This window comes from Triticum aestivum, chromosome 2B (assembly GCF_018294505.1).
Source record: "Triticum aestivum cultivar Chinese Spring chromosome 2B, IWGSC CS RefSeq v2.1, whole genome shotgun sequence".
Lineage (NCBI taxonomy): Eukaryota > Viridiplantae > Streptophyta > Magnoliopsida > Poales > Poaceae > Triticum > Triticum aestivum.
Window position 1 is genome coordinate 6490037 of NC_057798.1, and position 27881 is coordinate 6517917.

A 27881-nucleotide genomic window follows, 5' to 3' on the forward strand; every position below is an offset into this window, starting at 1 on the left:
ATTTAAATTTTGTCATACTATCTCTAAATTTTGTCATCAACAATCTAGCCGCCACCAATTTAGTTCTGTACACCAATAAATCTCGACTTGTATATAGTTGCATACACTAGGAAGTTCATGAGTCAGCAGGTCCAGAGTTTTAACAGAACTTGTAGGTGGTCACATAAATATACCGGGTCTCACTCCAAGCTGCACTTGCGAACATCTTGTAGCCTGCCATGGAGGGCTGGTTAAGTTTGTGTTTCATAGCTCTATGCACGCTTGTGGCCCTCTGGTTTCGCAAGCTCTCTGGGGGCAAGAGAAAGCCACAGCTGCCTCCTGGGCCATGGACTCTTCCCTTCATCGGAAGCCTCCACCACGTCGCCAGCGTGCTCCCACACCGCAGGATGATGGAGATGTCTCGCCGGCATGGCCGCTGATGCACCTTATGCTCGGCGAGGTCCCAACGGTGATCGTCTCCAGCGCCGAGGCGGCGGCGCTGGTGATGAAGACCAACGACCTTGCCTTTGCTGGCCGGCCTCGCAGCGCGACGCTGGACATCTTCGGCTGCGGCGGGAGGGGCATCGTCTTCGCCCCCTACGGTGACCCATGGCGCCAGATGCGCAAGGTCTGCACCATGGAGCTCCTCAGCTCCAAGCAGGTGAGGCGTATGGACGGTATCAGGCCAGACCAGGTGGGCAGCCTTCTCCATTATGTCGCAGACGCGGCATCCATGGGTGCCGTCGTCAGCGTCAGCGAGAAGGTGATGGCACTCAGCAACGACGTGGTGTCGCGGGCGGTGTTTGGCGGCAAGTTCCCACAGCAGGAGGAGTACCTCCGGGAGCTGGATGAGGCGTTCGTGCTGCTAGGTGGTTTCTGCCTCGTCGACCTCTTCCCGTCATCGCGGCTGGTGCGGTGGCTGTGCAAGGGAGAGCGCCACATGAGGAGGAGCTATGGCCACATCCAACGTATCAACGCCAACGTCATCGAGGGGCATAAGGCGGCGCGAGCTGCCACACAGGACGGTGCCTCCAGCACCGACGATGATGACTTGCTGGACGTGCTACTCAGGCTCCAGGAGAAGGACGCGTTCACATTGCCTATGACCACGGAGAGTATAGGTGCCGTCTTATTTGTGAGTAATTTTCTTTATGCTTCTTATTAATCTACCGATGTGATATCATATCTGCAAAGTTTTAATGCAAAAAAAGCTAGCTTCATCATTTCATAAATCTGTTAGTCTCAACTTGTTTCATAGATTTATAAACGTAAATTGTTGTGTCTGAAATTGATTATTTGTTGCGTACTACTACATATGCAGAAACAATATATAAACATGCATACCACAACAATATTTTTCAGGACATATTTGCAGGTGCCACACAGACCACGGGAGTTGCCTTGGAGTGGGCAATGTCTGAGCTCGTCCGTCATCCCGAAGCCATGGCCAAAGCACAGATTGAGATCCGAGAGGTGCTAGGTCAAGGTCGAGCTGTGATTACTAATAGTGACCTCGCTGGACTCCATTACATGTGGATGATCATTAAGGAGGTTCTTAGACTGCATCCACCAGGTCCTTTGATCCCCCTTGGGGCCAGGGAAGACCGTAAAGTTATGGCTTTTGACATGCTTGAAGGCACCAATGTATACATTAATGCGTTTGCAGTTTCGAGGGATCCAAATTGTTGGGAAAGTCCTGAAGAGTTTAAGCCTGAAAGGTTTGAGAACAATAACATGGATTACAATGGGACATACTTTGAATTCACCCCCTTCGGTGTTGGTCGGAGGCAGTGCCCTGGTATACTATTCGGCACGTCAACTATGGAGATCGCCTTGGCAAATCTTCTCTACCACTTCGACTGGGTGCTTCCTGGCAAGGCAAACCCGGAATTTTTGGACATGACCGAGAAATATGGGATCATCGTACGAAGAAAATATGACCTACAATTGATACCTATTTCCCGTGGAGGTTTCCATGCCACATAGACATAGATGGACGTGCATTGCCATGTAGATATGTCTGTACTTTTGTTGATGTATACCAATATGTATCATTGCACCAATAAGAATAAAAGAACCTCATTGAACTTGCAATATATTATGGTGGATGACACAAACTATTGATTGTACCAAAACACGAAGTTTGCACTTTTTAAATTGCCCCTGGTGACGATGGGTTAGTTACTGTATTGATGCATGTTGTATGGACCAAATTTCAAACTAGTTTCATGGTCTGATATCCTCCGTGTAAAATGCAAGGACTGACCTATAATTTCTTCTTATTTGTTTCTTTTGGGTCCTTTTGGAAGATGTACTGCTAGGTTTATCAAATTAGATCCGGTTCCTTTGGACCGACTTTGCTAACAGTAATGGCCTCGCCCAAGCATTCATGGGTGCGTCAAACGTGCAAGCAGCACTAGGTTACTGACTTGGCAAGCTGTAGGCCAAATGTAGCTTGATGTTTTTCTACTCTTTGAGCTTTTGCACTGTTCACATCTGGTTTAGTCTATTGACCAACATTTTCTCATAAAATAAACTGTTTTTTTTATTATGAATCAAAAGGAAATGTGCGCCCTACTCATAAGATTTCACAGAAAAACAATTATCTCAGTCACTCATTTTCTGAAAGGACTACGGTAATTGCATAGACCCAGCACTTCTTTTCTCTCTCTCTCTCTCTCTCTCATGTCTTGTTTAATTGCCCACCAAGCTGATAGTGCTGCTTAATACATCATGGGCAGACCAGTAACAGACACTATGCTACCACTTATCATATTTTAATTCTATCTTTCTTTGTTTAGATCTATGGAAGAATGTGATTGCTAGGTTCGGTTGGTGGACATGGAACAAGATATCTATGGCCCTAACTCAAAGAAGGCGCATTCAAAGATTTATGCTCTTCTTGTGTCAAAGCGCACCTATATTTCTCAACAAATTTATTATATCTTTTAGTTGCCACCGCAAATGACTATATGAATGGTGACTGCGGTGTCAATCTTAATACTATACTATTGAGTGGTGACTGCCTTGTGATGTTTTCATCCGTATATCTAAATAAAACATTATAGTTGAATGTGACTCCGCCGGCTGCTAACAAAGCAACAAACATGAATGCATTAGCGCAATTATGGAGCAGATTGTCTTGAACTCGCATGCATCCCACCAGCATTCGTCCGGCTGCTAACATGCGCCATGCATGCATCTAATGCGTGTCACACCCACGAAGTACGTGCAAGATATACCTGATTACTATATGCATTGTCACGCCCATGATTGATCTGTGCCTTGCTGTAATCTAGCCATGCAATGTTTTGGTTGGAGCGGCTGCTGTGAAACATCTATGCAATCTAGGCAGCATTGTCTTTGGCCTAGTATCAATCATACGTAGATAACACTAAAACTTGTTACAAGAAAGCACTGTCGTACTTGAACTATGATGTAAAACCTACATATTCCATTAAGCTAATAAATCAGGCAAAACATCGATTACTAACTGAACTACAAGACCTGAAAATAGCAAAAGAAAGGTACCTTTTAGTTATGAATGCTAGCTACCACGAATTTGTTGTTTTAATTGATTTTTAATTTTGTCACATACTCTATCAGGTTTACAAGAATATATATGATGTTTTTGATATTGAGCCGACGTTAGAAGTCAGTTTGACGCCTAGTTTTGCCTCCAACGTACATGCATAATGTTTGGTCATAGATATTTTTATTTAGGGCTAGTTTGGTTACTACCCTGGACACCATGCCTGAAGAATATTGCTGCATGTACTCTGCCTGGGAATTTGCTCTTTCGTGCCTGGTCAGGCAAGCAAGGCAGAGATGTGTTTGGTTCCTACCTGGACTGATGTACTCGTACTAAGGAATAAATATCCGCACAAAAACTAAAGAGAGTCCTACTGGTTGGCACAAGTCCCTATACTAGTATTAGAGGCCAGGCAGCTATTAGCCGGTGCGCAGGACCAGGAATTCAGAAGCCTGGTAGACTAATAGCTGGTCATGTTTGGTTATCCAGGCCCGGGCACTACGATCTTTTCCAGGAACTAAACAAACACCGCCCAGGAAGATCACATGCGTGCTCCAGGCCAGGCTTGAAACAACGAGGATGCAAACAAAACTGATCCTTAGAGCTTTCTAGGGCCACAACACAGAGTCTTTTCCTATTCTTTTTCCTCACATCCTCACCATGGGTTCGAGTGTAGGCTGCATGGTAGTTGTCCTTTATTTCTCTTCTTTTTCCCCGCTTAGACCCGTGGCCATCTGAATAGGAGTTAGCTCACCCTCGCGAGGCCAAATTTAGATTCATGGCGCAATGTGATTGCTAGCTTCGTTTGGCACAGATGGAGGATTATCCTGTCAACTTAAAGGAGGCCCTTACAAATACTTTATGTTCCTCTTGTGTCTGAATGCAACTACATTTCCAAGGTAGCAACACATTAAATTACTCACATACAATTAATTAGCATGGTACAAAGTGTGCGGGCACGCAGGGAGGTGAGACGTGTCTATCTAATCTAATGGTAATTTGTTGATGTCCGACTGTCCTGTGACGTTTTCGTCCACATATATTACCCTCTAACAATACATTGTAGTTGAAGGTGACTCCTGTCGCCTGCTAAAAATAGAGTATGAATGCATGCATGGATCTTGAACTAGTGGGGCAGAACATAAAGACGTCATGGCATGTATACTAAAAATGATTCAACCGGCTGCTAACATTCCCAGTGAAGAGCAGATCTTAAAGTCGATCTAGTGGACGTCGCACCGAATTCCCAGTACGCACAAGATCATATACCGGATTCCTCCGGCTGCTACTTGACGGTGAGAAACATGGACGCATGCATGTGTTGAGTGGTCACAGCTACATAAAGATAGGCCTGATTGTCACACTCACGATGGTATGTGCCTTATACTGTTCCAGCTGGTGCGGCTGCTATGAAAAGTGGATGCAATCTACACGATGTTATCTTTGACAAAGTATCAATCATATATATAAAGATAACAATAAAACATGTGGCAAGAGAAGCAGTGCACAAATTACACCGCGTACATGTCCTTTTCTTTGTAGCCAGTTTGCGATCTCATAAGCACCACACGTCCAAACGAAAAGAAACCCACCTACTCGGCCTATGCTGAGAAACTGGCACATTGCATTAGGCTGATAAACCAGACAAAAGAACGGTTACCAAACGAATTACAAGACCCAGAAAATTCTCTAGTAAACGATAGATGAAGTAATTTCCACAACCACAACCACGGCAGACATGCAAAATAGGAACCAGTACCATATTACCTGCACAACGGCTTCATCTTAGAGAAAACTAAAACTTTTGAATTCCTGCACCAATAGTTTTTTAGGAGACAAAATCTGCTAAATCGAGGGTGAAGAAAAGCCCCGTCATGGTTACGCCATGTCAAAGTTTCCCTCTTTCCATCCTTTTCTCTGCACCCAAACCGGTCGAATGGCTGAGCCAGACCAGCCTAAGTGTCAACGACCCGTCCCATGCACCCGCTCGCAAATGGCTTAAGCTGCACCAGGTCGCACCTTCACCTGACTCGTGCACCACCAATATTTGCCCTCATATGCATACACTTAGGGGCAAGTATTTGAAGGAGGCGGCGACACCTATGGAGAAAATGAACACACATAAAGAATCTCCAATACGTGATTTAAAATATAGTAGAGGCGCAAAGAAAATGCTCTTTACGACATTTTGACATAAAAACGGTACTCCAACAGCTTCCCAATCTCTATATTTTTGTGGTCCTAACTAGAGGCAGCCCTAAAATACACCCTCTTGTGTTGCAACTATACAACACCATGCGCAGCCGCGAAACAAAAACGCAGCCGCGTGCAGTCAAACCACCATCCGGAACATTCCCTTAGGTGAACATGCAGAAAAGCCTCCCCTCCCACTCAGCTGCTGCTACCAAATCCGTTCGAATCCGGCCGCTTCCGGCCAAAGACGCCGCCACTGTACCGCTGAAAAGTCAGATCCACCGCGCCCTCCGTCGCTCGCACTGCCGCACCACCGCAACTACTGAATGGCAACGAGCCGTCACACTGACAAATACATATCACTGGTCCTACCGCCTCACCTCATGGCTGCCGGATCAACCGGCCCAGGCGGTAAATCCTCAACTATGCCTTAGTCTCGAGGGAATCGGCCGCCACCGCTGCCGAGCCAACGATGCTATAAGATCCATGAGAGACTGCTATAAGATCCATGAAACTTCAATTATACGAAACATCGCTGCAATTTGCGGGCCGTTGTATTTGACCAAGGATAAATGTTCCCGAAGGTATCTCATGTGTGGGCTTGTCTTTTCATTTAGCAAAAAATGTTTTATCTTTATCTTCAGCAAATAAAAACTCTTGAATTCCCTCCCCATCTGGAATAGGGCACAAAGTTTATTCAACACACCATGAACGAAAATCCCTAGCATTGTTTACTAGACCACATGATCCTGAAAACTAGATCAACATAGAAGGACAACTTAAGGAGAAGGAGAACTAGTATTTCGCAAGGCGCTGGTGTTGTTGACATAGTCAAGAAAAAAAAGACCTCAAATAAAAGCTATAATATTTGCATCTCCCAACCTCACGACTTAGTAGAGGCGATGGATCACAGGTAAAAATAGTTAAGATCTTGGACCGGGCAGCTATGGTTAGGTAGGGGGAGTTGCCGTCAAGCTATGATACTTTAATAACATGGCATAACGATGGTAATGAATGCATGCCCTAAATTATTAGTGTTAGCTATCTAGAGTTTTTTTGTACTCCCTGGGTCTCTGATGGTGGAGCAGGCACATGTGACTACCTATCTTTCCTCTGCAGGAAGCGGCAGCAAGCACAACACACAGTTCAATCATGTAGTAGAATAGCAGTATTTTCATTGTACTCATTCTCCAGTTTATAAGGCCCACATGTACTGAATAATCATCAATTCGACCAACATAATGCTAGTATTATATCACAATAAAAATATTCCATATAAAACTTCTAAAGATATACCATTTGTGATATACATTTGGTGTTACTTTGATTAAACGATTAATTTAGGGATACACTTGGGCCTTATAAATCAGAAGAGGGACTATCTAGTATAATTCGCCCGACTGCTAATACGCATCATGCATTCATCTTAAACTTGATGTAGTATAATCGAAAAATGATGTACAATGGATTATTGGCTCTATGCATAAGAGACCTGCATGCATGATGAGTGATCACAACAATTGGCATCAGTGTTTTGCTGACTATACATTGTCACGCCAATTGCATGCATTCAGCTAACTCTGTAATGCTCCTGGTGCGTCTGCTATGAGATGCAATCTAGGGGCTGCCATGGTCTTTGACCAACGATCCATCCTATGAAGATAAATATAATACATGCGACAAGAAATACATTCCTGAAAGTAAACTTTGATTTAACTTTGGCAGGTCCATTATTTTTCTTTGTACATTCTACACAAATTAACATAGTTTTGAATTGTTATTTTTACATGCTCTATCAAGTTTAAATTAGTGTGATATTTTGGATTACAACACAAGTTGAATGTAAATTTGGCAACCAGTTTTTTTCTATTAAGTATATGTACAACAAACAACCGCACCCAGAAAGGGCTAGAATATTCTGATCTGAGGTATATCCAAACTGCCAAAAAATAAGATAAATATTCAATTTTCAAAATAAATGAATACAAAAGATTCATGTATAGAGAGGATGGTTACAAGTATGTGGATGTAAATTCTGAACATAAACATGACAATACTATATGACATGTAAAAAACAGACAAAATGACTAAGGAACAGTGCAAGCCACAAATATAGCAAGCTAAAATAGATTTCTTCACGTTGGAAATAGATGATTTTATGTCCATCAATCGGGCGGGTCTAAAGGCACTACCGGATAATCAACCGGAAGGTAGGTAGATTAGTAGTGCATGCAGTCGCCTTTATAGTTCGGCCGGCCGGCTGCTAACGATGAGAAATATGCATGGACCTGCCATTGCGTGGACATTATTTAAAGGCCTCACGCACACATTCTCCTTCCTCCCCAAACAAAGCTATCTATATCCCAAGCTACTAAACCTATGAAACAAAGAAGCAACTGTTAATTTCTATGGCGTCCGGCAATGCTGCTACTCCTGCGTTCAGCTACGAGCCCTCACCATGGATTGACTTCTTTGCTGGATATGAGCCACCACCGTTACAGGTATATAATAAAAGCTAACTATTTATGGCACAAAATGTCACCATGCACAGAGGTATTTATTTGTAACTATTGTATGCGTTTTTGTACTAGTATCTACTACTCCGGCCTACGCTGGGCCAGCCCAAGAGGTGCCAAAATGTACACCATGCACCCACCACTTGCGGGCCCAAGTAGGAACACATTTCTAATTACCATCCGTGCTCCTCTAGAGATCCATGTCAACCGGTTGCTTATCGTGTGTACTTCACTAGTCGACACTTCTTATAGTATCTGAATATGTGTACAGACTTTATATTTCACATATCCAGCGGTACAAATTTGTCATATTTTGGATGTCTATTTTGTATATCATCAACACCACTCATAGTCATAAGTAAATCGTCTAGTGTAACTCCATGCTTGAGTGGAAGCAACTTGAAACCACATGCATGCTTTTGAAATTAAATATGCTGGCCACGACCGACACCCTTGGAAGATACATGTGGGTAGCCTTTGGTTGGCATATGTTGGAAAGTTGGACTCAGTGAAAGGATATATGGTTATTCTATACAGTCATGTACTTTTGGTCCATTTTCTTTCACTGGAGATACGAGTTGTTAGATTTTTTCAACTATTTTTGGTTTTGGCGACATTTTTTTACCTAGCTAACCCTTGTCCCTTTTGGTTAATTAAAAATGTTCAATGCTTGCATTGCAGAAATCAAAGCAGTGGATGACGCTTAGGGCAAAAAAACTGAAGGAAGACATATGTATGTTGTTTAAATCCAGCAATGACACAGTGGTAAAAATGTCCTTAGTGGATAAACTACAACATCTCGGAATCGATCACCTCTTTGAAGACCAGATTGACACCGCTATGTGGCAAATCCTGAAGAGTGAATTTAGTAACTACAACCTCTATGAAGTTGCCCTTCGGTTTCGCTTGCTGAGGGAACATGGATACTGTGTATCTCCAGGTATATATAATCCTAACAATTTTTTCTTGTTATGCATAGTTGGTTACGAAAAATTATGGAAGAAAAATCATGATATGCAAATTTTTAACTGGCTAAGAAATTGAGTTATCAAGATTAGATTGGTGACCTTATTTGCAAAATATTTCATAATGTGGACGGCATGTCTACAACAATAGAAGCTCCATTGACAATGTGGTCACGAGAACACCAACATTTATTTATTGATTACAGATGTTTTCAATCGATTCAAAAGTGAAGATGGAAGCTTCATTAATGATATAACAAATGAACCCAGGACACTATTATGTCTATACAATGCATCTCATCTTCTATTTCATGGTGAGCCAGCACTTGAAGAAGCCATAGCTTTTGCAAGGCATCATCTTGAGTCATGTAATGGTAGTTTAAAGACCCCACTTGCTCAACAAGTCCAACGTGCCCTTCAGATACCAATGCCAAGGACAAATAAGAGGGTGGAAATGCTACATTATATCCTAGAGTACGAACAAGAGGAGCATAACCCAATCCTACTGGAGCTTGCCAAATTGGATTTCAACCTTCAGCAAAATGTCCACTTGAAGGAGCTCAAAGCTATTATCAGGTATGTTATTTATCTTTCTTATATAAACAGAATATATAACCCAATAATGATTCACGGGTGGTTGCCCTCGCATACTACATCTTCAAACAAACAAAAAACCAAAAGTCTAGTTACCACTACATTTCTAGTGCTTAACGTCATCTAAATTAAGAGCTTACGTGCCTTTTTTTCATCAATATGAGAATGCATATTCATTAATGGTTCATGATGCTTTAGTGTTTCGTTGTTTTCTGTGCATTGTAGGATAATTACATAAATGGCGTAGTGATAGAGTAATGCACATGCTTTTAGTAATAATTGACCAATGTTCTTTTATCTCTTAATGGGGCTAGCGATGTTATATTCTATGTGGACTATATATGTACTAGTTCAGATAACATTGCTTAATTAATTCACAGGTGGTGGAAGCATTTTTTAGGATATATCGAGCTAAGCTTTATCCGCGATCGTGTGGTGGAGGGTTATACATGGGCCTCTGTGTTGTACTATGACACAAAATTTGAGCTCACTCGAAGTATGATCACAAAGATGATTGTACTAATTACCACATTAGATGACATATATGATAACCATGCCACCCTAGAGGACAGTTGGAAGCTACATGAAGCAATACAAAGGTGGGATTGATTTAGCTCTACATTTTATCTCTCAAATTGTCAATGCATCTAATGTATATTCCACTAAGATAGCGATTCCATATCATATCAATACGTCCTTAGAATCACTCGCAATCACAGTCATAAATATGTGCGCAACGTGATTTTTCCATGATGTTCGAAGTGATAAAGTAATTATGAACATGTATGTACTGGATAATAACTATTTTAGTATTTAAGAAGAAGTAAATGAACACCCTGCATTGCCGTGACCATAAGAGTGCAATTCTATCAAGAAAAAAATGGTATACAAATAATGCTTCAAACCAGGAGCATATTACTATTCTTTGGATAATCACGGCATCCAGAGGTGGACGAGCTGAATCCGATGGTGAATTATCAATTTGCCCGGTGCCCCCCACCCCATCCACGCGCGCGGGCAGATCCACAGCTAAAATTCCATGTTGACATGAAATTTTCATAAGTCCTAACACAATAGCACTCATTGGTACATACAAGTAATGAGCTAATGCTCACTACTATCTGGTTACAATTGCAATTTCAAATGAAAATGTGATGCATGATTAGATTATTATTTTATTAACACAAACATATAAGTTGCCATAATAAGATATGGATGAAAGAAAATCTAAATGCAGTAACAAATGAGATATATTGCCTATAATGAAATTTTGATGTCATGTTACACTATTTGCCTCATGGAGCAAAGTGAAACTAGTGGTTCTTACTGTGTTGAAGAAAGATAAAGAGTATAGAAAAATAAAAGGTTAGGTTAACATGCAAACAAAGAATTTTCAAACTACGATCACTTGTATTAAGATTGCTTTTGTGAATTGGCCTTCAAGATGGGATAAGAGCGCCGCTTTTCTCCTGCCGGAGTACTTGAAGAAGTTCTATATGGAGATGCTGAGGACATTTGAGAATATTGAGGCTGAAATGCTAGCCAATACGAACTACGATATAGCACACCTGAAAAAAGCGGTAAGTTCATGTACCCTTTTCTGTCACAACATCTCTCTCTCTCTCTCTCTCTCTCTCTCTCTCTCTCTCTCTCTTCTCGTTAATTTTGGGATTACATCTCTTTGTTTGTGTGCAGGTCCAAAATAACGTGACTGGTTACCTACAAGAAGCGAAATGGTCACACAGGAACCACAAGCCAAGCTTTGTAGATCAGGTCAAGTTGACTAGTCTGAACATTGGTGTGCCAACGATATGTGTGAGTATGATGGCTGGAATGAGTGATGCAATGATGAAGACAGCGCTCAAATGGGCTGCTAGTGTCCCGGATGTCGTCATATCAGTTGGGAAGATTTCCCGTTTCATGAATGATATCGGTGCATTTGAGGTATATATATATAATATTTCAAAATTATTTTTTTGCATGCATGTTACTTGCTCCTTTCACACATGTAAGAAGCTCAATTTCAAGCATACTGAGATATAATTTTGACCAACAATTTTGAGTGCTAAAATGTGATTTATTTGACAAAAAATATCATAGTATGGATTATACTTTGAATTATTTTTTGGCAATGTCATTTTTATGATGCTACCTTAACTTCATTGGTCTATTTTTTTTATAAATTTGTACACATCGAAATGTGTTGGCACCTATGGAAAAGGGGGCAGGGCTCAGTTACCAAGTTTGTACTATCATTGTGAGTGCATGCAAGATTATTAAATTGATACATACTTACATAAAGATGATTATTGATGTCATCATACAGCGTCGAAAATGCAAGGGGGATATGGCAAGCACTGTAGAGTGTTACATCAATGAGTACAACGTGACAAGTGAAGTGGCCATTACCAAAACTGTTGCCCTGATAGAACATGAATGGAAGACCCTGAACCAAGCTCGCTTTCAAAATCATCTCCCTGCATTGCAGCAGTTCATTAGCTTAGCGATTAGCACAACATTTTTTTATGGTAACAGAAATGATATATACACTGGGTGAAACCTAACATATTTTTACTAATATATCTAACAAAACCAGGTTTTTTAAAAAGTTTTTGAACAAGTATCAGTCAAGTTTGGATCCATAGCAATACACAGGACACTTTGCTGTGCGCAATATAGGCATCATGTATGCAAAGATAAATTACTTAATTAGCTGATAGGGAATACTAGTAATTAAAACCTGGGATCTGTTGGAGGATGCGGTCTGGATTGGATGTACGTCTACGCTTGGCGACGACGGATGACATCTCCAGTGGAGATTGGGGAGCGAAGGTCGCCGATAAAACGGCGACTCGCGATTAGGATCGCGATCCTCTTGAAGAAGCGAACTCGCGATTAGATCTGACCAACTCGGAAGGGAATAATTAGGCATCCAAACAGGCATGCGGTCAAAGCTACAGCTACGAGCTACACATCGGATGAGGAGTCGAGGAACGAGCCGCTGTGTGCCTTAGGCTAGACACAGCCTGCATCTCCATGTTCAGCCCATGTCCTAGTGCGTAGTGGGCTTAGCCTAGCTGGCTAATGTATACGTACCCTGGGTGGGGGCCCCTGCATCCTGGGGGCCCGGGGCGGCCGCCCCCTCTGCCCCCCCTCAGGGCCGGCCCTGCATAGAATGTAGAAGGGAATGGCTAGTGGTAAGTCGACTAAATTTTCAGTTATGTTCTTTTGATTTCGTTTCAGCCATGGGATGGAAAACAGGCGGTGCAGATTACTTCTTTATCCTCCAGACAACTTTCTTCTTCTCCATCCAACCGCCAGATGGACCACCGGCCGAACCGTCGACCACCACCACCCGCGGCCAGCGGCGCTCCTGCTCAGCCTCACCGCCCCGCCCACCCCTCATCCTCCTCCCACCGACATGCTGCTGCCCCTTGCCATCCCTCCAGCCCCGGCAATGACCAGTTTTTTCTCCGGCGAACTTGCACCACCGCCGTGCTGCCACCCCTACCTCCCCCCTTCATCAACGATAGATGATGGGGTAGCCTCCTAGGGAGCTCCTTCCTTCACTCCGGCGAGTCAGCAGCTGCTTCTTCCTTCCCTCTGGCACCTGCTTCCTTCTAGCGAAAATCGAACAAACCAAATTGGATTTTCAGGCGACTGATGTTTAGCTATTATGAATGTGAAAAGACAAATAAAGAGTGGCTTGACAAGCAAGAATAACCATTCAAACAAGTACACATCCGATCGATCTCACATATTATAATATCTATAGGAGTAGCGTTGCATCCATCTGTATTAACTAACCTGCATCTACCCGTTATAATGACCTGACAAACCAGCAAAGGTATAGCTAAGACAGTCTGGCCATTCTGCACCATGTTGAGAATGATGTATAGGCCAATTTATAGCCCACACATTAGAGCCTTACTGAATTCTTCGGTGTCCCACATCCTTCACGCATGTTCATACACTTGCATCATGGATAATGGATATGCATGTGATGTGTCCTATCCCTTCCCTGCCACAAGCGTGACATTAACCTAGTAAACAAAATAGAATTTACTAAGACGATCACTTTGGTTGATTTGTTGCTATTTTTATCCTTGTAGAATTCAGGATGTTTATTTTGAGAAACAAAGCTCATTTGTATACTTTGATATAACACAATTATTATTTTCTTCTTCCTCTTCTATCACCAATTCACCTACCTCTATTGTCAACATGCTCAGATTTTAGGGTGACAAGCTGACAGCTATGCCTTCTTTCGCATTGACATGACTGTCAACTCGACAAGTAGAGATTGACAAGTTTCATCTGCCATGGGTGTTGTACACAACAAAACTTGAACAAGTGTATTGGAGCTAGTTTCATCTGCCACAGATCATGTATCCTACTGCATAAGGTTTTGCATGGATATAAATAGGGAGCATCGCACACTATGGGGTAGCTAAGCTACAAACATTAATATATGCTTTTGTATCCAGATTGATTAATTTAAAATATCTTACTATTTATGTAAATAACATGTACATTATAGGTCCTGGATTATTTTTAAAGGTAGGAGCATGATTTAATTGGTGGATTTACAAATGTTAAACGGAATTATAAATATGCATAACATTCATCACCCCTATTGACAAAGTGTTTTTAATGGTTAACAATATTAATGATCTTCATAATAATGTTCATAAAAGAAATACCTAGCCTGCTCAAGTGCATGGGTTGAGGAATTGCTGACTTAACCACAACTATTACGGCATTAACCGATAACATAATCATGTATTCCATTTGTTCTTTATGCCGGGAACCGCCCATCACCCAAACTAGTAAAGCCTCTATCTCACCTCCGCCTACGACGTAGCGGCTTTGTTGCCTGCTCCGATTCATTCATGGCAAGTCCTCGCAGGCCACGCTTCGTCTTCGCTCGACACTTAGCGTGCGTACGGGGGAGGAATCGACTGGCGCTCAAAAAACATTCATATGGTTCGTTATTAGCATTTAGCAAACATAGTACAACCAAGAAACCTTGATCAGCCCAGCTAATTAACTAGTTTTGATCTCTGTCCTTTCAAGCTCTAGGTGAGCACGCAATGGCCGCTTCATGACAGTGAAGAACTCAACATGCGGCTGGAGATCGACAGCAAGCTCACCTTCTCCCTCCCTCCACCGGAACTCCCTCACAAGGTTGGCGGTGAAGTAGCTTAAGTGCAGCATTGCGACACCCCTACCAGGGCACATCCTCCGACCACCGCCGAAAGGCATCATTTTGATCGTGCCGTCGGTTCCTTGGGATGCATCCTTGCAGGACAGGAACCGTTGTGGCTTGAACTCGTCAGGGTTATCCCACGCTGTCCTGTCTCGTGCTATAGCAGCCAGTGGGAAGTACACTTTTGTGCCCACTGGAATACGCCGGCCATTGTGAACCACATGATCCTCTTCCATCACCTGCCTGAATGCAAAAGACGTCGGCGGATGCAGCCGGAGTGCCTCCATGATCACAGCGTGCAGGTACTCCAGCTTCCCAAGAACAACCTCGCTGACTTCCTCGGCGTCCGCACCCACGACGGCATTGATCTCCTTCCGGACGGCCTCCTGTATGTCAGGACGCTTCACCAAGTTGGCCATGATCCACTGCAGCGCTGATGCTGTCGTTTCAGTTCCAGCACCAAGGAACTCGGAGCACATGCCGACGAGTTCACCATCGGACAGCCTTCTTCGATGCCGCCTTGGGTCCTGACTGTGGTCGTCCGGCACCTTGAGATCGATGAGCGTGTCCACATACACCGGCGTCTCGCTGGGTCGCCGGTGCCGGCCGCGACGGGAGTCGGTGAGTGGTAGGTACGTCTGCTCCTGCTGCTGTCGCAGGGCGGCTAGCTTCTTCCACCGATTACGATAAATGAGCCTGGTCAGTGCGGGGAGCTTCGCATGCGCGAACACGCGCGCCGTAGATAGGGACTTGACGAGGTCACTCTGAGCGTCGGCCATGGCACGGACGCGGTTATTGTCGATGTCGTCGCCGAAACACATGTTGGCCACCAGGCCAAACATAGCGTAGCGGATGCTCTCCGCCGCGTGAACCACGCCGTTTTTCCTCTGCTCGGCGAGGTCCACGACGAGTCCATGTAGTGCACGGCGGCGCGCTGACGCGTGCCGGTGGAGCTGCGTTGGGTGGAGGACCTCTGATGTGAGGTTGTGACGAATGGCGCGCCAGTGCTCACCGTAAGGAGCGGAGGTGATGTTCTGGTATTGACGGCGCGAGAGGATGGCGCTGGGAGAAATGGACGGTGGGCGGTTGGAGAAGGAGCCACCGGCGCTGCCGCGCACGAGAAGGCTGTGCGCCGTCTCGGGGTCCGTGACGAAGATGCTAGCTGGCTGTGGCTTCCACACCGTGGAGAGCTCCGGTGCCAGAACCGACTTGGCCCTCGTGAGAAGGGCTTTGATTGGCGATGCATGGTGGAGGAGGAGGAAGAGGAGAGCCAAGGGAAGCAGGGTTAGGAGGAGCAAGTCTGCCGTATTTACTCACGCATGGGCTTGGCACGCGGTAGTTGAGCTGCATAGATGCCATTATAATATAATTCAATCTTTGGCTGATACAGGGGATGGGACGGTCTTTATTGCACCTTTATTGCTCACCTATAGACGGTTGTGAAAATAAGTATCGCTAACTTTTGAGTAGGCGCAAAAAAATACTTTCGACTTTGGAGTAGGGTTTATTAGTCCCTCTCATATTTTAAGTCAAAATTTAATCACATATTTGACTAGCAAATTGTCAATGCATGTCACAACAAATCAAATAATATTGTTGGATTCATATTTGAATGTAGTTTCCAATGATATTATTTTTTAATGTATAGCTTAGATTTTATTAGTTCAAATCATGATTAAGAAATGACCCAAAATACGGTGACCTATAACCAAGACATAGATAGTATAAAAAATCCTGTGCATGGACAGGCGTGAAATACCCTCTTGTCACAGTCCGACGCGCTTCAACAATCTCTGAAACCAAAGTGATTAGCGATTAAACTGAAAAATATCATCTATGGTTATACCACGTCGCCTAACAATTGGGGAAATTAACACGTACACACATGCATGCATTTATTCTACCTCGCATACACACCTGCATGGAGAGAAATTTGTGGGATTGATTGCGGTTGTCACGCCCTAATTAATTGGGCATTAAACCAAACGTGTCTAAAATCCCTTTGGTGGTGAAAATGCATGAAATTGATATGTAAACTGACAATTTAAAGGGAGTATGGTGATTGATCGTTCGCAAGGTGCTCAACAAATAAATCTGAACTCGTAACGTGCCAGCGAACTCTCTGATGGACCTCATTTATTACTCGGCCCTGGCTAGATAGCCACATGCTATCATTAATGAGGTTGTTGTCATATTTTTGAAATTGCGTTACTCTCTTCTATCCACATTACTTGTCACTGCTTTACTAGTACTCTCTTCGTATTGATGCATTAGGAACATTAGAGCATGATTAATAATACAACAAATTGCTAGCTATAAGATGTTGTCATATCATTTATAGCCAATTCATATAGTCACTCATACAATAAGGTTAGCTATAAGGTTGGCTATAAGATTACTATTTTTCCTCATCTTCTCTCTATCTCTTTCTTCATATTTATTGCAACTGCCTTGAAGCACGCATATAGTTAGGCTCTTGCATGGGAGCCCACTCCGCTTACTTTTTCATGTCTCTCTCCTCCATGTCGACAAAATTGCCATGTAAGCAGGCTATAAGCCTGCTATTGTACTTGCTCTTCTGAAAACAAATAATCCTAAAATGCTACATTGGTTACGCCAGCGAAGAGCTGCTGAGGTAGTTTCCTTCTGCATCACGACACACTACTATTGTCGCGTCTCCAAGCTTGGGATCATTCTACAAATTAGTGGGATCATTATTACCTAGAGCTGACAATCTTCCAAACTCATTTTCAATATTATCACAACGATATTCATCATGAGGCTTAAATAAACTTTCAATATCATAAGAATAATCACCTGAATCATGATAATTGCAATAAGTAGTGGACGTATAAAAATTAGCATCCCCAAGCTTGGGGCTTTGCATATTATTAGCACAATTGACATTAATAAAATAATCGGGCTTTGTATGGGCTGAGAGGGGTTACGGGCCAAATAATTGGGCTTTGTATGCCCATGAGTTAGCGGGCCGACATCGATTAATCGGCCTAACAACCGACTAATCGGTCTAACAGACCATTTAACTGGTCTAATAGACCATTTAATCGGACTGGCAAGTTAACATGATGAATAGGTGTTATTCGATTCGGCCACCTGATGAGTAGCGATTAACTAGCCAATTTACTGATTAATCAGATGAATTATAGAACAGTGCACATATCCAAATCAATTAGTGTCTTGGGAGAGCGCGGAGAGGATCAATGATCCATGATCCGTGGTCCTATTGCTCTGTCTCTCGAACTTACGGCAAGGGCCAAGAATGCCCGGCCGTGCCTCGTAATTATCTCACAGGTACCCTCCAGGTCATCCTCAGTCACAAGAGACTATCAGGAACTCAGGTCCACCTCTACTGGGGTGGTACCACCTGTCCCTTCAGTCCCACAGAAACAGTTGACGGGAACAGGTAAAGGTAAGTGTGTGTCGATAACACCAAGGAGGAATTGTAGGAATCACCCTCGATCGATTCCCACTCGATGTAACCATCAAGGTGAACTTGGAGGAATCACCCTCGGTAGGTTCACACTTGAAGAACTGCACGACAGAGTCAATATTGGGAGTGGTGAAGGAGGAATCACCCTCCATAATCCACAACCGATTAGCTACACTACAGAGATATTATCAGAAGTGCATTTCGAGGTATCACCCTCGGCACTCGATAGTATCTCTACAGAGTTGTACAACTAAGGGGGGGGGTGCAGTGATGTGTTGGTCTCAGTACGTCGATCACATTGATCGATTCATTCGGTAATAAAGTGGGGGCAACAGGGACAAGGCGAAGGGTCACTGATGGATCACTAACCAACCTATACTAAGCATATAGGATATCAGGTAAAGTAACAACCGCAGGTTACAAAAGCAGGCTATGCATCAGAATAGGAGTTATCAACAACATTAGCAAAATCGAATGCAAGCATGAGAGAGAAAGTATGGGCGATATAGGAATGATCAAGGGGCTTTTTCTTGCCTGGAAGCTCTGTGAAAAAGGGCTGATCGTCAGGTGTGTAGTCATACCTAGGACCATCGTCAGTCTCGGGGTCTACCGGAGAGGAGAGGGGGAGAAAAAACAAATATAAAGCAAATAAATGCATCATGATGCATGACATGGAAATATGCTGACCTAGCGGTGATCTAACATAGTGCTACACGTTACAGACGAAGCGGGAAAACATCTAGAAATGTTTTCCCAGCGTTTGGCAGTTATCGGACAGATGAGTGGATATCATTTTTGGATTTTTTATATTTTTCTTAGAAATTTTCATATATAACTTATTTTCATTTCAGTTATATATTACTTTGTATGATTTTTCGGAGTTTAAATGATTTTCCAAAAAAAATTGTAATTAAGTTAATTCGAAAATACATTAAATACTAAATGTTATGATGTGCTTCATAGGCTGACATGTGGGGCAAGTCAAAGCCCAGTGAGTAGTCAACATTGGCAGTTGACTAGTCAAACTGACAAGTGGAACCCCATTGTTAGTGACTCAATAAAAATTAATAGGTTTCAATTTAACTAATTAAGCTAATTAGTTATTAGGGCCCATTTGTCAGTGTCTAATTAAATTTAACCAATTAAATTAATTAACATTTTAGTTAATTAGGTGGGTGGCCCACCAGTCAGTGACTGTGCTGCCCAGTCAGCACAGTTGACCGGGGTCAACGGGTCAGCTAGGCCCCTGGGGCCCACTGGCAGTGACACATGGGTGGGCCCCAAGCCAGCCATATATGTGGCGGTGCTAGAGGGGTTCCAGCGACTCGATTTCAAGGTGGTGACGTGCCGTAGTTGGCCGGAATATGCGCACAGGGAGTCTCCGGCCCCGTGGGTTGGCTCGTTCAAAAGAGCAAGCGATGTCGCATTGTTTGGTGTCGGTGGGAGTGGCTGAGATGGTCGGAGTTCAGCGGAACATCATCGGCGGCGGTGGTGGCGTTCGGGTGATCTCGGGTTCGTCGCTACGGGGCACGACAAAGGCAGTGGATGGTGGCATTGGGTTGCTAGGGAGAAGCTGAGCATGATGCTGTGCTCGGACGCGAGCAGTGGCCACGGCAGCGAGCTCTACCGCGGCATTGGGTGCGGCCATGGTGGCGAGGCGAGCTATGGCGCGGAAGGATGGGGGAGACGAAGGGGATCCGAGCGGAAGCTCACAGGGAGCCTGTAGAGGTGCAAACGTGGGCTCGGGGAAGGCTCATGGCGCCGAATCGATGGGGACTGCGGTGGTGCCCAAGGAGGAAGAAGAGGTCGGGGCGGCATTGCAGGGGTCCCCAGTTCCAGCTCGAGGTAGCATGCGGCGTAGCGTGCAGCGGCACTCTATGACATGACAGGGAGGCGCAGGGGTGAAGATGGCCGCGGGATCGATGGGGCGTCGGCGACGGTCGCATCGGGCGCTTCTCCAGTTCGACGCAGGGAGCTAAAGGAAGAGGGGGGATCTAGTAGGGGGTAAGTGAGTGAGAGGGGAGGAGTCCGAGGGGCCGTGTGGGTGGAGGACTTATCCTCCCACGGCGAAGCTGATGAGGTGGTCCGACGGGGACGAGCGGCGCTCGTGCCCTCGGTCGGCCACTGTAGCTATGTTGAAGCCAACACGATCGGTGGGCTGGGCCGACACAGTGCCACTTTTCTTTTTCTTAAACTATTTCTTTTTATTTTTATTTTTCTGTTTTCATTTATTTAATTCTCTTTTTTAATTATTTTAAATAGCAAATAGGTTTAGTAAAAGTAGGAACTTCGCCCATTATTTAAAGTGCAATTTTGGACAATGCCAGGAAAAGTTTGGGAGGCTTTTAAATTACTTTAGAATTCTTATAACTTTAAAAGCAATTAAAATACTGTTTTGGACCGTGTTTTAATTGTTTTAGGGTATTTAATTACTTTATATAAAATATTGGTTTCACCATGACAATTATTCAATGATTATTTGCCATTGCGTGAACTTTTTAGTTTTCTTATTTCTGAAATTCTTAATTCCTCTTACAATTTGAATTTGATTTAAAGTGGAATTTAAATAAGATATGAATCAACGTCGATCAAGACTAGTTAATCAAAGTAGCTTATGATGATCACTTTAGCTCCTTACATAGGGGTGTTACAATGGCATATAACTCGTGCGGATCCTCATCTAGGCATGCCAAGTGCTGGCAACATCGACGTGTGTCTTCGTCCATGATGTGTCCTCGGGCCTGGTAAGCTTGGTGTGGCGCCTCGTCAACATCGAGTTCGTCCGTCTAGCATGCCCGAGGCTGGCAACACCGACGCGTGCCTTCGTCCATGACGTGTCCCTGGCCTTGACAAACCTAGCGTGACAACTCATCAACACCGTCTTCTTCCCGGTGCACCACTACCTCGACAACACTGCTCCGAAGACTACCACGGCGCTTCCTTGCGCCTGCGGCGCCATGGCGACTAACTCAACATCGACCACCCCGAGTTGACATCGACCATGTCATCCCTCGCATGGCTACCTCAAACATGGATACACCATCCTACGCTCTCGGTTAGATTGACATCGGCACAAAGGGACGACTTGATGGAGCAATCTCATCGGTTTCACTCCAGCCACATCTTCTGCTATGCATCGATCGTTACGACTAGGGAGGGGGGATGGTGTCCATCGGCTTACCTTAGGATTCTTCTCCTGTCTCACCGTCTGCGTCGCTACCTTTGTGACTGTGGAGGGATGTTGAGTATTGTGATTATTAGAAAATATAGGATATATTAGGATTTGTTCTAACTTGTCTTATACTCCAAGTTGATCATGTACTCCTATAAATACGTCCACGGGGCTCAAGCGATACAACAATAGAACCCACCTCATTTTGTCAACCTTCCTCTCTATTCTTTCTACAATATATACCCAAAAAAGAAGTTTAGGACTCAATGTTTGTGGGTAAAATTTTCATGCACGGGAGGCTTTTGAAATGGGAATCCGGTTTCTAGGGGTCAACTCGGTCATAGGATAGTCTTGTTACGCCCTCCGTCTCTAAATATAAGACATTTTAGAGATTTCAATAAGGACTACGTACGGGTGTATATAGACGTATTTCATAGCGTAGATTCACACATTTTGCTCCATATGTATTCTTTATTGTAATCTCTAAAAAATCTTATATTTAGAAACGGAGGGAGTAGTTGAGACATGCGTATATACCTGAGAGTTGGTTAGATTTATTAAGAAATGAAAAAAAAATATTTATTATTAGTAACTATGGAAATAAAATTACCATCATAGCAAAAACCAGTAGATACGCGAAAAAGAAGCAGTAAGTATCAATGCAGTAATCTTATTTCCATTGGTGTAAATACAATACTCGACACTAGTAATGATATACATTATTAGAAGCATAGTAAATTATAAATGGAGTAGCCTCCAGTACAATACATTGTAAATGAAGCATCTTATTGATATAGTACATTATGACAAGTAGTACGATACAAGAAGAGTGCTAGAAACTGGAGTAGAGAGCAACTGTGATTTGCAATGAAAACAGAGCCTTCCAATTTACTTGCAACTGTGACAGGTAGAGGAAGTAAAGAAGAGGTACGACTGGGAGAGGGAGGAGGAGGAGGAGGAGGGGAAGGGATGAGGTCCAGGACAGCACTACTCAACCACCTTCCCTGTGTGATACAAGTATTTGCTTGATCCCTTTGGCTTAATTGCAGCTTATCCCTTTGGCTTGATCCCTTTGTTATATCACGTAGAATAATTCGCCCATGCGCGCGGACTGCTTGCTTGCTTGCTTGCTGCACCATCAATTTTTTTTCATGGAAGCGAGCACATCTATCCATTCTTATTTTTTTCAGATCGAGAATAAATAAATAAAAACATGTACATACATACTTAGGCCAGAGACACATGCTGTGACCCATACATGCATAGACTTAGGCGAGAGACACGTGTTGTGACCCATGTCGCCGCGACTAGCTATGACCATCTCTCGATGGATTGAACACATCGCCACCGCCCCACGCCAGGCATCCATCAGTGGGTCGACCATTCACGATGATGGAGCAACAACCGAAACGAAACCCCCACGTATGTTTGGATGTGGCGCATGGCTGGGATTGGCCAGAGAGGCGATCGATCCGTGGGTAATCGCTACCGACCAATGAGGGAGACTCCCACCGATCCATCCCCGCCAGCTGCTCACGATTGATTCCGCGGGCCACCCGATGTCGACGGACGGGCGGACGAGATGGGGCAAAGACCATGGAGATCCATCCCAAGCATATCTGTGCTTCTTCCTTCCGGCCAGCTCCCCACGATCGATTCTGCGGGCCGTCAGATGTCGATGGACGAACGAGATTGGTTAAATAGACAGTGTCGATCCATGGGTAAAGTCCATTGACCAATTAAGAGTCCGCTGCATTTACGCGCGCTCGTCTCTCAAAATTTGTGTCTCCTTGCTCAAAAGTAAGTTTTGAAGACAAGAGAAAAGGAAAGGAAAGATAATATTGAAAAGAGGCGAATCCCATTCCCATCCCCCACCCATCTCTCTCCCCTCGCCGCCGCGAGTTTCGGCGGCACGCAGCACACCGCCGACACCCCCTCACTCCGGTCCTTCCTCCTCTCCGGCCAGATTCGCGGCTACCGCGCGCAACCCCTCCCAATCCCCGTGGATAGGGTCGTGGGCATGTCCCCGGCTCGAGCTGCGTGCCAAGATCCACGGCACCATCCTCCTCCATGATCCAGGAGAGGCGGCGGCGGCGGAGGAGCCAAGCCATGGACCCTAGCCCGCGGCCATCAGGATCCGCAGGCAGGAGGCGCAGCCATGGGTACGAATCCCTCCTCTTCACCCATCCGATCCCATCCCAACCCATCCCCGGTCTGGTCTCTTCTCCCTCTCTGACCCACCCCCGTCTCCATGACCATTACCAGGAGGAGCAGGACGACGCCATGGAAGGCTCACCAACAACTCCGGTCTTCTCCAAGGACATGGAGGTCCTCCGCTGCACTCCCTGATGCATCAAGCGCGCAGGCATACAAGGAGGCTCTGCTTCTTCCCAGGTCGCCATGGAAGGTATGCTCTGCTCTGCTTGTCAATGCCCATCTATCCGTGTTTGCTTGCTGCTGCAACTTGTATTCGGACGGAGCTAGACAGAACTACAAAAAATCTCATACTTTTACTTCCTTCTTCAGAAAAACTGACAACTCTGCAGATTATTCTTCAGGTTGATACTAACTTGGTAATGTTGCTGTTCCGAGACCCCGCTGCCGCTGCGGACGCCATGGAGACCGTCAAGGTAACTCAGTCTGCTCTCTCTCATGTCCCGACCATCAATTACCAAAGTCTTCCAGTATGAGATACATGCCGATTAGAGCAACAACAAAACGACACCAAAAAGATCACTTTTCACTATGAAAAAAGCTCCATTTTTCATACCCAAGTCTTCACATGTATTACAGAAAGAAAAAAACAACTCTGAAAAAGCTCCATGTATCTCATACCGAAATCTTCACATGAGCAAATTCCTTCAAAAACTAAAATAAAATACTGACACGAGCATGCATAGCAAATCTTACAATTTGAGGGAGCACTAGGAAACTTGATACTCCATATTTTGCATGCTTGCTTGCTTGCTGCAACTTATCTTCATAGACAGACAAAACTGCAGAAATCTGAAACTTTTAGTTCCTTCCTTCTTCAGGAAACTGAAAACTCTGCAGCAGATTTATCTTCAGGTTGATGATACTAACCAAGCATACTAACTTGATAATGTTGGTGTCCTCAGGCGCAGACTGTTGTGTGCCGCCTCTTCCATGGGCGTCCACGCCATGGAGCTCCTTAAGGTATCTCTTATGCCGTGTGTGTCCCGGCCATCAATTACGTACCCATAGATGCTGCTTGTTTTCACTAGTGCAACAATTTGTGTGTGTGTGCCCAGTATGAGATTTGACAAGACAACATGAGCTCTTGTAGCGATTCCCACATGCTAGCCTTTCTATGGCAATTATGTCTAGTCTTATTACATCACTTTGTATGGAGCGTACAACTTTGTTTGCTACAGAATATATAGCACCATCCTGAAATACTACTCTACTATTTCGTTTGTGATCAGGCCCCTGTACAACAAGCCTTCCAATCTGCTAAGTTTTGCCTCTCTTGCTGTATGTATGTATATGTATGGGCAAAATGATGACAGGTGCAGACCTGAGCTGCCTGCCATGTCGTTTATAATAAACACACACTTGTAATAGTAAGATAACATGATATTCAAACTGCGTAAGATTGCAATTTCTCTCTCTTGCAATGGTAACACTATCACATATACTCCCTCTGTAAACAAATATAAGTGCGTCTAGATCACTAAAGCGGTGATGTAAACGCTCTTATATTTCTTTACAGAGGGAGTACTAGTTATGTATTTCCATTTCTTAAATGTTGCCATGTCCCTTGGTGTGACTCCATTTCTCTACTTTGACGTTGATGTTTGCCCAACAGACACCCTCAATGATGACCAAGGTGGAGTGCAGGACATCGAGGACATGATATGAACCGCCGTTCCAGACGCCCGCCTCGGGGAAGGAGCACTCCATCCCGCTGATAACAATGTTTTGAGAGAGGAGATGACGGATTTGGTGGAGGAGAGGAACTCCCTCAAGGACGAAAAGAGGAGCCCTGTGTACAGAAAAGTATGTGATGTTTTATCGAATCACCATCGCAGCAACCTTACTATGGCCTGACGTTCCCTTTTGTCGACGGTCTTGACTGTAACTCAAGTGCTTGTGATGTTGCATTCTAGCAGCTTGTGATGCTGCTTTGTCAAGTGCTTGTGTGGTGGTTTCGATTTGACCTAGAAGACCGCCGCTTCGCTCCTCCGGGTCTTCTTATTCCCGGGTGGCCGCTGCTCCCACGATGGAGCAAACGCTTGTCTTGTTTTTCCGTATTGAGTAAACGCTTGTCTTGTTTTTCTGTAGCATTCACCATGCATGTCTCGTGTGATCCTTGTGCAGGCCGTATAGCACTAATTGGACTGCGGTGGTCTGGTGACACCTTCCCTTGTCCATGGAGGATCCTCAATAGGCAAGAACAAGTGCCACCGCTGATCCGAAGCTCGTGCCAGGAGAAGGGATTCTGTCATTGCCTTCTATGTGGTTGGTGAGTGCAGGCTCTGTTCATCCTAGTTCAGCATTCATCATCAGTGGCCCTTACTCCCTCTCATGCCCATCCATATTTCCTTGCTTGCTTGCTGCAATTTATGTTCAGAGACGACTAAACTGCAAAAACCTGAAACTTTTAGTTCCTTCTTTCTTCAGAAAACTGAAAACTCTGCAGCAGATTTATCTTCAGGTTGATACTAACGACACATACTAACTTGATAATGTTGGTGTCCTCAGGCGTAGACCACTGTGTGCCGCCTCTTCCATAGACGCAACAGCTTCTTCGACCCCGCTGCCGACGCCATGGAGATCGTCAAGGTATCTCTCTTTGCTCTCTCTCTCTCTCTCTCTCTCTCATGTCCTGCATGTCCCGGTCGTCAATTACCCGGAGATGTTGCTTGTTTTCACTAGTGTACAACAATTTGTTTAGTATGAGATTTGACAAGCCAAGATGAGATCTTGTAGCAAAAATTCTTCTGCTGGTCACACAAGTGAGCCTATCTATGGCAATTTTGTCTTGTCTTGATCAGGTCCAACACTTAACTTTCATTGTGTGGAACTGGAACGAGCATTTTGCATTCCTAGGCTGGTGAATAAGTATGCATTGTTTTTAGGGGAAGATGTTGTCTTGTTAATTCCTGTAAATTCCCTTTGACACAAGAGAATTGTTGTGTGGCTTACTGCTGAGAAATCTGACATTCCTCTTTGCCTCTGCACTAGACTGATCTTTTTATGTCCACCCAGATTGCATTCCTCAGGAAGATACTCCTTTCGTCCGTCAAACCTACCGGACATGATGGAAAATCTCCATTGCGAACGACACCGGTCATTTTCTCTTGCCAAGCGGTGCTGCAGAAGTTGACGCAGTTTGGGCTTGAAGATGCACAGGATGGCGCCGTCGTCCTCGTGCTTTCTTCGCTGATGAAGATGCACTGGATGGCGTCGTTGTCCTCTTGCTCTCTCCGCTGATGAAGATGCACTGGATGGTGCAGTCGTCCTCAGGCTTTCTCCGCTGATAAAGATGCACTGGATGGCGGCGTCGTCCTCGAGCTTTCTCCATTGATGGGTTAGGTTTCAGAATTAAGCCATGTATGTAGTAGTTTGGCTCTGTCATGTTGTAATGTTTGTGATGGAAGGACGCGAAGTACCTGTGCTTCCTGGGATGTGTAGTGGACTCGAGATGGTTTTTATCACCTCATCTGAGAAGTAGTTGATGACATAGATATTTAACTTTGTTTTGGTGAAGATGTATTGCACTGCGCTGTGTGCGCGCGCACACATGCATGCGTGTTCCTGTTTGATCAAATCTGGTGGAAGTAACATCTTCATTGTGAAGGTTGGGATGTGAAATGATGTGCATCGTTATGGGAATTTTCTTTCTGGGTTAACTGCATCAAGAGTTAAGTTGATCATATTATTCATTGCATCAAGGAATTCCTGAGCTGTTTGTCGGTGTTTTGTATGGTAGAACAAGATAATTTTCATTGCCCTAGGAGAGGAGAGTACCGAGTTTGTCGGTGTCAAGAATGAATCAGTGTTCTCTGGGTTTTTTCAATTATAATCTAACAAGTTATGAAAAAATGTTCAATGCAGGGACTTTGAAACTTGCCAACCTGGTAATTGGATTGGAGCTGGTGTTTTTATGCAAGGAATGCACTTGCAAACCTGGTGTCTTATCTTACATGAGAAAATCAAATTGTGAACAGAAAAAACCTTTTATGCTAGGAATGCACTTGACAATATGGTGTCTTATCTTACATGAGAAAATCAAATTGTGAACAG

General features: G+C 44.2%; 2 protein-coding genes, 1 long non-coding RNA gene and 1 pseudogene across 6 annotated transcripts; 3 read left to right on the forward strand and 1 right to left on the reverse strand.

Moving 5' to 3' along the window:
• Window positions 1–218: 218 nt before the first annotated feature.
• On the forward strand, window positions 219–1965 carry LOC123047671 (zealexin A1 synthase-like; annotated as a pseudogene).
• Window positions 1966–8112: 6147 nt separating this feature from the next.
• Window positions 8113–13332, forward strand: LOC123047673 (tau-cadinol synthase-like). Its single transcript, XM_044471235.1, has 8 exons — window positions 8113–8205; window positions 8902–9160; window positions 9392–9761; window positions 10160–10378; window positions 11224–11359; window positions 11475–11723; window positions 12106–12332; window positions 13023–13332. The coding sequence occupies exons 1-8, from the start codon at window positions 8113–8115 to the stop codon at window positions 13330–13332; spliced, it is 1863 nt and encodes a 620-aa protein (XP_044327170.1).
• Window positions 13333–14741: 1409 nt separating this feature from the next.
• Window positions 14742–20087, reverse strand: LOC123047674 (cytochrome P450 89A2-like). The gene is made up of 2 exons (XM_044471236.1): window positions 19964–20087; window positions 14742–16300 (listed from the first exon to the last, which is right to left on the reverse strand). Exons 1-2 carry the CDS (start codon window positions 20085–20087, stop codon window positions 14826–14828), a joined length of 1599 nt encoding a protein of 532 aa, XP_044327171.1. The 3' UTR covers window positions 14742–14825.
• A 3157-nt stretch (window positions 20088–23244) lies between these two features.
• LOC123043058 (uncharacterized) lies at window positions 23245–27520 on the forward strand. 4 transcript variants are annotated; one of them, XR_006418995.1, is made up of 8 exons: window positions 23245–23773; window positions 23877–24018; window positions 24158–24241; window positions 24731–24788; window positions 25441–25631; window positions 25742–26097; window positions 26337–26417; window positions 26844–27520. It is a non-coding gene; the product is annotated as an uncharacterized lncRNA (long non-coding RNA). The 4 variants fall into 4 exon arrangements; XR_006418996.1 differs by having other exon boundaries at window positions 23247–23773; window positions 25953–26097; XR_006418997.1 differs by having other exon boundaries at window positions 23247–23773; window positions 24170–24241; window positions 25745–26097.
• Window positions 27521–27881: the final 361 nt, after the last annotated feature.